Genomic DNA, 11,896 nt, shown 5'->3' on the forward strand with positions numbered 1-11,896 from the left:
TGTATATGTATTTGTGCGAAATAATCTAAAACAAAATAAACAAAAGAATTTGCAGATTATCAAAAGGAGCCCTTACCCCAATGGTAAAGGCTTGCAGACTAATGTCCTTTGTTCGAAACCTTTGAGCAGCATCTATGTGTTTTTTTTTTCCTTTTACCTGTTGTTGGGTGATTAAATTTATTCAACTAAAAATAATTCTCTAATCATGTGATGACACGTTTTATAATTTTTATTAAATTAAAATATCGATGATTAAAATAATTATTGAGCATAATTTAATAATCACCGTTGTAGTTTACCCTTATATTAAATTAAAAAAAATTTAGGTAGCTAAAATGAATAAAGTTACAATTTGGTCTCATACTTTTTCATTAAGCCAAAAGAAAACTACTTTGTACTCCTCGTGGTGCTTTAGCTTCTTTACAGAAAAAGACGCGTGAATAGGCGTTGAAAACGCTCATTTCTCAACTTCTTGTGGGTTTTGGTCTCTGTCTTTGCCACTTCTCTCTCGTTGTCGTTGTGCCCCATATGCTTTTGAATCTTCTTTGAAATTTACTATTTTATGGGAAAAAAAAACTGGGAAAAAAAATAAGTTTTTCAAATCATTAGAGACAGAGGGAAGGGGGATATTTGTTATTGGTGGAGATGATGGATCTATGGAGATTATCTTTGTTGGTTGTGATTGTGGCGGCAATGGTTGTGGGTGAATTGAGTTCTGGTTGTTTAGGCAACGTCCTGACTTTAAATGTAAAACGTAAATTTGCAGGCCGAGGGAAGGATTTAAGTGCAATGCGAGCTCATGATATGCGTCGTCATGGTAGGCTTTTGTCGACTGTCGATGTGGATATCCCTTTAGGTGGCAATGGCCACCCTTCTGAAACTGGGTTAGCTTTTCATTTTTTTTTTGTTTTTTTATGTATCTTTTGTTTGCATTTCTATGTTCCTTTGCTGGGTTTATTTTTCCTGGATTATATTTGGTTCCATGTATATATATTTGGATTCTTTTATATGTTTCACTTTAAGGAATTCTTTTTGGAGTAAAATCGAATCAGGTGAAGGGAATTGTTATTTTTCCTTTCTAGATGAAATTTAGTTTGGCTGAAATTTGATGTTAATGTATGAATATGGTGAATTATAGTTTACTACTTATTGCATGAGACTCGGTTGCTGCAAAAAAAAAAAAAAAGGAGGATTTTTCTTTGAGAAAATATCTTCTTTTGAGGGTCAAGTATGATTGAATTTATTATCAATTTCTTTTTCAGTTTCATCTTTATATAGTTGAAAAATTTTCAGCTGTTTTAAGTATCATGGTGCAATTTGTTAAATGCTTAATTGCTCTCTAACTCCATCCAATACGCATGCTTAATAATTACTTTTAAAGCTAAGATACTTCAAACACATCCTACTTGAGATAATTGTAGCTTTATATTAAGCTGACTTGCTCTATTTGGTATGTAAAGAAGCAGATTTAATTTTCTTTCCATCTAATTTGTTTCTCATTTTCTTTTCAGGCTTTATTTTGCTAAAATTGGATTAGGAAATCCATCAGAGGAGTATTATGTTCAAGTTGATACTGGTAGTGACATTCTATGGGTGAATTGTGCTGGATGTGACAAGTGTCCCACAAAAAGTGACCTTGGTGTATGTTCCTTTTATAACCAGATATGTAACTGTCACAAGTACTTTCTAGTTCTACTATAAAGTTATAATTGTTGTGTTGTTTTTGAATTATGACACTTTTTTTTGGAGAAAATATTTACCATTTCGTTATTCTATTGCAGCTAGGATTAACATTATATGATCCAAAGAGGTCCTCCACTTCAAGACTGGTTTATTGTGATCAAGACTTTTGTACTTCGACATATGATGGTCCACTCCCTGGTTGCAAGCCTAGTCTTCAGTGCCAATATAATGTTGTTTATGGTGATGGAAGTTCAACTGCTGGATACTTTGTAAAGGACAACATACAATTGGAGCAGGTGACTGGTAACCTTCAGAGTAAATCAACAAATGGTACTGTTGTTTTCGGGTGAGTTAGAATTCTGATTAATTCGAATTTTCCAGGACAAAATTTAGTTTGCTTCCATTGTTGCTTATGCTTGTTCATGAAAATGTACCTTATAATAATGATTGGTCATTGGTCTATTAGGAAGCTAAATGTTTAGTAATTCACTTGAGTATAGCCTTGATTTAAGGCTGGTTTTCATTCAGGTTTGATCTAGGAACATTTGTTTGTAACTATGATTTCTCCTACATTTTTCAATTTTTCATATTCCTAAAAAAAGTCTATTTTTTGTAAATAGATGGGTGGTTTTCTTTTCATTCTTAAAGACTTAATCAAATATTCATAGATTTATTGATCACTCTTATCACTGGCTATAGCTTACAAAGCCGGTTTTATGGTCCCAAGTGTTTGGCTTTAATATAAGATACCATTGTGCCTGCTGTGGTGAAATATTAATTCTGCTTGTTGGTTAAGATCTTACCAGACAAGGTAGAAAATGTGGGATTAAATTATTAGTGTATATAACATTTATGACTGGATTTTTTTCCTTGTTTATATAACCTCTTTAAACAAGACCTTTTCTTCTTCATCTTTTTTTTTTTGCACTTGTACATTTAATTACTGATTAACTCTTGTGTATGGTGTGTATAACTTTATTATACCTAGATTACAAGACATACTAATTGAGACCGTATTCCTACCTCATTCTTCTATTGCTTACTGGCTATCGGAATTAGTTATGACTGAGACGTTCTCATTTTTTATCTTAAAATTCTGCTTAAGTTTTTCCTGTATTTTTGGTGCCCATCCTTTTCTTTCTCTACTAGTTGTTCAACGTGACATTGAACCATCCCCTAATACCAAAAGTAAAAATAGAAGTTTTTTGTCAAAAGAAGTAGAAGTTGGTGATGCTCTTTAGAGGTATTGATTCGAGATGGGTTCAGTCTGCTGATATTTGTTGGTTCTAGGGGTAGAACATACATTGTCTAGGAAGCATATTCTGTTGCACTGCTGCTGATATACAGTTTTGGTTATTTATGTAGTTTATAATTTCTATGTTTTGGTTAGGTGTGGTGGTAGACAATCCGGGGAATTAGGATCATCAAGTGAAGCACTAGATGGGATTCTAGGATTCGGACAAGCAAATTCTTCTATAATATCACAATTAGCTGCTACTGGGAAAGTAAAAAGAATGTTTGCACACTGTTTTGATAATGATGATGGAGGTGGAATCTTTGCAATTGGTGAAGTGGTATCACCAAAAGTCAAAACAACACCAATGGTTCCAAACCAGTAAGTAGTCTATCTTAAATTTCTTAGCTTCTTTCTTTAATCTATGTTCCTAATTTTGCTTTTTATTTTTTGTTCTTCTTTATCCACTCTTATTTCTGATTTAGTAATATTAGGTGAAAGATTGTTTCAAGGTTGCTTGGATATAAAACTTATATTTGCCTTCTTTATTGTAGAATACTGAGCAAGTATATATAGTAGTTTATTTTTCCCGTAGGTTAATGTCTAAAATATAGTCTATTGTCTCCAAGTTGGCATTTTTAAATGAAAAATAGTAGCTGCAAGTTTTTTTTGATAAAAATAAGAGGCCTCATTAAAACCCCCCTTCATATCCTTCAAACTACTGCAAGTTGTTGGCTGTATAATACTTTACATCGACTATGATATTGGAAGACGACCTTCGTGATTACACTCAAGTCTAGGATTTTATAGATCTCTATTATGTTGCAAATTTGAAACACCCATTTCAAATCCATCCTCTCATACTCCCTCAGATAAACAGGTTACATGGTATCATTTTGTATTGTCTGCGGTCATTCTCATCTTATGCTTGTCAAACTGAATACAAATTAATCATATCAATTTCTTCTGTCCCAAATGAAACATATCTAAATTAGGAAGAGAGAAGTATAGATTAGTTCATAGCTAAAAAGTTTTCAAGTTTACGGTGCATCTCATCCTTTAGAAACATCATAAATGCTGCGTTTTTTTAGTACTACAGTAATAAAGTATTTCTAGGAGATCATGATTGACAAATTAAACCATTTTGCTATTTACTTGGAGTCCACTCATGGATTGCCTTGCAGTTTTTAACTTTTTTGTTTAAGGTTTTACTCTTTCATCAATCAGGTTTCTTGGTTTATAAATTCATAAATAAACTTTTATCGACAATCATAGGGCACATTACAATGTTGTAATGAAGGAAATTGAGGTTGGTGATACTCTATTACAACTTCCAAGTGATGTTTTTGATAGCGGAGATCAAAAAGGAACAATAGTGGATAGTGGTACAACTTTAGCATATCTTCCACCTGCAATTTATGAACCACTAATGGATGAGGTAAACATCGATACTTACATTGGTTTTGACATTATCTATTACTAATTATATTGTCTCTTCTGTCAATTAGATTCTCTCCCCGCAACCTGCATTGCAATTGTATTCTGTAGAAGACCAATTTACTTGTTTTCACTATTTGAAAAAGTAAGACACTTACTGCAATTTTACTCTCTAATATAGATGTCAGGAATGCATATCATTTGTTTGTGATATGGATAATAGATCTATCTGGTGCAATGTTTGCAATTTCTGATGTTCCAAATGTTACATTTCCCCCCAGATTCACTTTATTTTGATTATTTCATGCTTTAATATTGTTGCTACCACATATAAATATTTTTCTTCAACGGTGCTTGCGTTTTACAACTATTTATGCTGATTTTATTCTAGTCTTATATCTCATTTTATATACAATTCCAAATAGAGGTGTTATTCCTTATATACCCTATACTAACAATAAAGAATGTGCATTTGACCAAGGATACAACTACAATAAATAAATAAATTGTGAATGCTGTCTTATGTAAGACTGCATTTTCTAAGAGAAAGTTGTCAGATGAAAACACATATGTTTATTGCATATTTTTCTTTATTTTGAACCAGAATGACTGGAAAGTTTTATTCTAACTTGGAATCTCTATAAGAAATAAATAAATAAATAAATTGTGAATGCTGTCTTGTGTAAGACTGAATTTTCTAAGGGAAAGTTGTCAGTGTAAGACTGAATTTTCCAAGGGAAAGTTGTCAGATGAGAACACATGTTTATTGCATATTTTCTTTATTTTGAACCAGAATGACTAAAAAGTTTTATTCTAACTTGAAATCTCTAGGGACTTCCAGAAGTAGTGCAAAATTGTAATCATTGATGATTATCGTATTCATCCGACTCTTGTCAAAAAGATATACGACATGTTTTTGACTTGTCAAGAACATGTTTTTACTTCACAGTTGTTTCTGTTTTTTCAGAATTGTTGCTCTCTCTTGTTTCTGAGAAATCTTATGAGGGATTTGTAATATATTGCTTCTTCTGGTGCTTAAACATAAGCTTCGTTATTGATAATCTAGTAAAAATGGGACATGGAGAAGTCTTGATTTAAATTTTGTTTGACTTGTTTTTTTTTTCCATTTCTTTACCTCAAGGTCAAGTTATGTGTGTTGGACTGATCAATGGCTTTTTCTTTCATCAGTTTCTGTTAATTACTTTGTTTGAGACTTGCTGTTTCTTTTTGTTATTTCTTTCCTGTGCTCTTGCAGTGTTGATGATGGATTTCCGACTGTGAAGTTTCATTTTGAGGGTTCCCTTATTTTAAGAATTTATCCCCATGAATATCTGTTCCAAATTCGTGTAAGTCAACTTATTTCTTTTAATTCATTTTATGATCCGTTTACACCTTTCCCTTGTATATATGTTGGTATTTTGAAGTCTTATACTTCTAATCAATTTAGGCATTTAACATTTATTTTTAATGTAGAATACTAACTATTAGTCCATAAAGCTTCATATTATGCTCAAGTATCATATGTTGAACTTTGTTCTCACCATAGTCATCGTCTTACCATGTAACTTATGTTAAATTGTGGTTCTTGTCTATTATCATTATAGATGAAAATGAGTTAACTTCCAGAATTTAACTAGGCCTATTGTTTCTGGCAATTTTTGCCACTTCCATATTAATATACCATTAGCTTATTTTGTAGGTAAACATCAATTGTTATGAAGGATTCTATCAACCTTTAAGATTTTTATTTTATATTTCTTTTGCTTAAGCACCTTTTTGTTATGACCTACTAAAAAACTCCATTTGACTTTTTAATAATACTTCTGAAACTGAGTGTGGTTAAGCAGTGGTTTCAGAAACTTTTATAGTGATATTCACTTCTTTATTTAAAATATTCAAAAAAAATATCTATGTTTCAGATAAAAAAAATTCCAATTACTTCGTCAAAGCTCTCTTTTTAGAGTTATTGAATTAAAGTAAAGAAAATAAATCCAGTTACTTCATCCAGTTTCTATTTTGAGAAGCAATTAGTAAACTAAATTGGCTAAGTCCATTTATGACAATGCTTCCAACTTGGAAGTTGTTACTGCCATTATATGCTTTCTAACTTATCACCGAATAAAAGTTCTGGCACTCTTGAGAATGCAGCTTTTAACTTATAATGCCTATGCTGTAGGCCTGTTCTTTGTTGACAACACGTTCAAACAGAACACATTAAACTACAAAATTACCTAGGAAAGAGATAGGATTGAGTAGATGGGAGGGTGGAGTTAGCAGCTTGAGGGAGTGAGATATCATTAAAGGGATAGAAAACCGGTTTGTCAAGGATGCTGCTGCTTCTGGTTTTTGGCAGATATAACTGCTTGGAAGTTTGATTTTCTCCCTCCCTCTCCTTCCCTCTCTCTCAGTTAACTAAAAGTAGTGGGAAGTATAACTGGAAATGTTAGGTATCTGCTTCTTTTCTCTTCCCAAAGTAATTTTCCTTGTATACCTAACAACTTGGTCTTTCAACAAGCTGAGCTGCCTGATGCACTGGATCCTGCATAAGCCTTTTCAAGCCCAGCCTCAGCCAGAGACATTATTATTTTAATTCTATAAAATATTTAAAACTATTAAGATGTTGATATAAAAAAAAATTAGTTGACCCTTATTCCCATATGTAATGGGATAAGGGGGAGGTAAGATAGTAGGCTACCCCCAACACCAGGTTGAGAGCAGCTTTCGTGGGAGATCTCCAAATTATGAAATGCCCTCCGTGGGACTCGATCCCACGACCTCAAGGTTAAGAACTTTGTGCTCTACCAACTGAGCTGGATTGTCATTTCAAGATGTTGATATAAAAGTAGTTCTTTTATATTTTATTTTAATACTTTTGGGCTCTCTGGGCCACAGGGTCAGGCCTGAGGCAAGGGTTTTGAGGTGTTAATTCAGTTGGTCTTGGTCCATGGACACCTCTACTAACAAGTAGGTATGACAAGAATGATCAAGTATCACGAAAAGTAACTTTTATAAGCATACCAAAGGGGGCACATAAGCTGATGGATGTACTATTTAGCTTTATGTTCCACGATGCTCTTGTAGCAACTGTTAAGCTTTGATGCATAGAGTTTTATTTTCGATACATACTGTTGGTCCGTCATTTTCATTTCTTCCAGATTCAAACAAATTAACAAGGCTAACAACATGTGTTGCTTTTGTAATTGTGATCACCACCACCATCATCATTTAATTACTAGCTTAGCAGTCAAATTTCATTTTTGTTTAGATAATTTACTTCAACATCTGTTTAGTGTCAATTAAAAAAAATCTATGTTATCATTGTGGGTTTTGCATTAAGATATCAATTAATGGCTTTTGCAGGAAGATATTTGGTGTTTTGGTTGGCAGAACAGTGGAATGCAATCTAAAGATGGCAAAGATATAATTCTTTTGGGAGGTATACCCTTAAATTCCTTGTTTTGAACTCATTTGTCGCATTGCTTGCAAAATATAAGAGTGGAATGCCTCTGTGCTTTTGTGGATCTTAAGCTAATACTTTTCTCTAAGGGTCTACTTTGTGCACTTTAAAAGGGATTTTAACATGTAATTCTGTAACAGTCTAACATAAGCTCACCTTGAGATTGGCATTTGTTCGAGTGAAAAAATAATCTGAACATAAAATGCATGCCTGACAAAGCCCTAATTTGACTCAAACCAATTCAAGCTGAACACAAAAGCAAAACTCTGAGCACTAAGAAACTTGAATCTGAAACATTATGAATATAACCAGATTCCAAATGGCTCAAAACACAAAATCATACTAAAGGGTCTCAAGTTATAGAAAATCTTGCTTGGCATGACTACGGTAGTTCTGCGGTACAACCTAAAATCTAAGACTAAAAAACGGAAAAAATAGGGTGCGACTGAATATGTGGTAAAAAATGACATTTTAGGTGGGATGCAACATAAAATGTGACCTTCTTCGTAACACTTCTGGTTGCGACTTAAAATATTACCTTCATAATATTTTCGGTTGGCAACACAAAATGTGACCTTCTTCGTAACATTTTAGGTTGCAATCGAAAATATTATGAAGAATGTCACATTTTTGGTTGCGTCCAACCTAAAATGTTATGCCTTTTTATCACATTTTCGGTCGTGCCTATTTCCACCCTTTTTTAAGCCTTAAATTAGGTTGTCTTTCTTTAAAATTTTGTGCATGACTAGAAGTAACCAAAAACTGGAATTTCCATAGATCAAAGAAATTTGAACAGGGAATGACCTTAACCTGGCCCATATTAGGGATGAATTGCGTCTGTAGACAACCGACCCAAACCTACATAATTTCCACCTCCAGCAATCTTCTGGTATTCCTTTTTTTTTTCCAATTGATCATATTTCTGCTATAGAAACATTATTTGACTTTTACTTCCAAAGACTACAAGAAAATGAGTTTTACATTGCATAATTCTCTTTTTCTTAAGTGTGGTTTATAATTTTGGTTTTGCTCATATTTGGCTCTTATAATACTTGCACATCTCAACCTATAATATTATTAACGTTTCTGATGTGATCGATGGCATTGATGTTTCTAAAAAAAACTGACAAAAAGTACAAGTTCAATTCAACAATCATTGTAATTTATTTTATCTAATCTATTTTTCTACTACACCATGAAGAAGGGAACGATCTAATAATATAACATGAAAGCTTTTGATGCAGTTTTCATTTATTTAATTTCTCGACAATGCAGATTTGGTGCTTTCAAATAAGGTGGTTGTATATGATATAGAAAATCAGACCATTGGATGGACTGAATACAACTGTGAGTACCCTCTTGAAGAATTTTACCTGTTTTTAGGTTGAAACTATTATTATTACTATCATTATTTTTGTTGTTGTTTGCTTATCATTGTTCATTTTCTATGTTCAGACATGTTGGCTTCCTAATTCTTCGCTCATTATTTTGTGTGATAGGATTGTATCTCCTCTAGGTCTTTTGGATAGGTCTACTTTTGATTTTTTTTTTTGTTTAATAGTTATTAATTGGTAAGAATTATTCCTTTTGTTCAAAACTTTATGTCCACCTTTCAATTTTGAGAACTTTTGAAGCCTTATTCTATTTCATTTTTCTATGTACCAAAAGTTCTTATATTTTATATATTTCTTATCATTTTAATGTGAATTTTCAAAAAGAAAAAAGTTGATATTAAGACTTAAGGAACACCAATATTATAAAAGAAATATATGAAGTTGTGTTTGGTAACTTGAATTTCAAAACAAAGCTTTTGGATCTTAAATTAAATTGTGTTATAAAGCACTTGTATATACACACGCACCCCTCATGATTTTTCTTAAGTTTATGAATTTGTTTTATCATTATTTAGCTATTGGTGTATTTAAAATTAGGGTAATGTACACAAATGGTCTCCCGACTATAGAGTACTTTTTTGTTGAGTACTTCGACTATTAAAAGTTACAAAATGATCCATCGACTACAAGGCATCGCTTTGTTGAGTCCTTCGACTATTGAAATTTACAAAATGATCACCTGAGTAATCATTATGTTCTAAACTCATTATTTTCAATTAAAAAATTAACGGTCATCTGATATGGATGTTAACATGCTGATTGAGATATTATAAAATTTGATTTCATAATCTCAAACGACTATCATATCTCAATTAGTATGATAATGTCCAACTTAGATAACAGTTAATTTTTTAACGGAAAATGACGAGTTTAGAATATAATGAATAGTCGGGTGACTATTTTATAACTTTTAATAGTCGGGGGACTCAACAAAGTAACGCTTTATAGTCGAAGACCATTTAGTAGCTTTAAATAGTCGGGGCCTCAACAAAGCAACGCCTTATAGTTAGGGACCATTTGTGTACTTTACCCTTATAAATGCTTTTACAAATTGAAAATGGACATTCAGATGTCGGTCCTCATAAGCATGTATCAGCTTCCTTATAAATTCTTTCGAGCATTAATATGAGCATGCAAATTAGTCTTGCTTTAATTGCATCAGTTTTTCTTTGAGAAAGAACTTAATGCGGTATCTGGAAATTAGATTCTCTAAAATGTCATTATGGTTAACTTTTAGGCTCTTCGAGCATCAAGGTGAGGGATGAAAGTTCGGGGGCGGAGTATTCCATCGGTGCACATGATATTGCTTCAGGTTCCAGTTTGAGAATTGCAGGAATTCTAACATTATTGTCTATACTAATTGCTTTACTGAACACTTCTATAGCTTAGGTTCGAACCAGACATTCATTGATTCTGTTGTACCATAATCCATTTTTTTTGGGTGAAAATGTGGGTCTTTTTCCCCTCAACTCGGATACAACAGTTTCATTAATATATACATACCGCAAATATACTTTGTAACACTCATTTCTCGTATATGTTTCTGTACACAAGTCATAGATGTCACATGACTTGTAAAAACATTCACCCATTTGTAAAACTATAAAATTTTTGTTTCGAAATTTAAAACAAAACATTTTAGTACAATAATAAAACAGTCGTTGAAACATATTACCAAAATTATTACGTTAAATACATTTAAGAGCATTTTCCTTTTTTCGATTACAAGCCATCAATTTTTCAAAATAAACATGATTGTACTACTGTTACTAATGTCAACCTTAGATTGATGATAGTTGCTATTGCACCTATTACCCGTCTAGTTTTTGTTTTTACCTACGCGTGAAATCAACACAAGTTAAGTATTTACTTAGTGAGATATAATATTGTAAAGAAACTGCAATTTATACATAAGTATATCATGATTATTTAATGACGAACTAAATCACATACTCTATCTGGATCAGATAAATCCTTTTCAGTTAAACTCGATTTCTTTCATACAATCATCGAAATTATTCTTAGTATGCCCAACACACCTATATTTATGTATATTTCCCCCATTATTCTTTAGTAACTATTCTTTATTTTCATTTATGGCATCCTTTCATGCCTATAATGCACTGTTATGTATTTTCATTTATGACATCATTTCATGCCTATAATGCACCGTTATGCATTTTCATTTACGACATCCTTTCATCCTATTAATGCACCGTTATGCATTTCTTATTCTTAGTATGTCCAACACACCTATATTTATGTATATTTCCCCTATTATTCTTTAGTAACTATTCTTTATTTTCATTTATGGCATCCTTTCATGCCTATAATGCACTGTTATGTATTTTCATTTATGACATCATTTCATGCCTATAATGCACCGTTATACATTTTCATTTACGACATCCTTTCATCCCATTAATGCACCGTTATGCATTTCATTTATGACATCCATTCATGTCGATAATGCACCGTTATGCATTTCATTTATGTCATCCTTTCATGTCGATAATGCACCGTTATGCATTTAATTTATGGCATCCTTTCATGCCTATAATGCATCGTTATGCATTTCATTTATGACATCCTTTAATGCCGATAATGCACCGTTATGCATTTCATTTATGGCATCCTTTCATGTCGATAATACACCGTTATGCATTTTATTTATGGCATCCTTTAATGCCG

At 32.3% G+C, this 11,896-nt stretch overlaps 1 protein-coding gene across 3 annotated transcripts; it reads left to right on the forward strand.

Annotated features, from left to right (window-relative positions):
* The first annotated feature begins 388 nt into the window (after positions 1–388).
* On the forward strand, positions 389–10,728 carry LOC120170250 (aspartic proteinase 39-like). Of its 3 annotated transcripts, XM_039178229.1 has the most exons (10): positions 389–884; positions 1,512–1,641; positions 1,782–2,029; positions 3,074–3,298; positions 4,193–4,355; positions 4,426–4,499; positions 5,610–5,700; positions 7,715–7,790; positions 9,087–9,158; positions 10,443–10,728. In XM_039178229.1, the coding sequence occupies exons 1-10, from the start codon at positions 646–648 to the stop codon at positions 10,592–10,594; spliced, it is 1,470 nt and encodes a 489-aa protein (XP_039034160.1). In that variant the 5' UTR covers positions 389–645; the 3' UTR covers positions 10,595–10,728. The 3 variants fall into 3 exon arrangements, with proteins under 3 accessions (XP_039034160.1, XP_039034161.1, XP_039034162.1); XM_039178230.1 differs by lacking the exon at positions 9,087–9,158; XM_039178231.1 differs by lacking the exon at positions 3,074–3,298.
* Positions 10,729–11,896: the final 1,168 nt, after the last annotated feature.

The sequence above is a fragment of the Hibiscus syriacus genome, unplaced genomic scaffold (genome assembly GCF_006381635.1).
Source record: "Hibiscus syriacus cultivar Baekdansim isolate YM2019G1 unplaced genomic scaffold, ASM638163v2 tig00111774_pilon, whole genome shotgun sequence".
Taxonomy (NCBI): Eukaryota; Viridiplantae; Streptophyta; class Magnoliopsida; order Malvales; family Malvaceae; genus Hibiscus; species Hibiscus syriacus.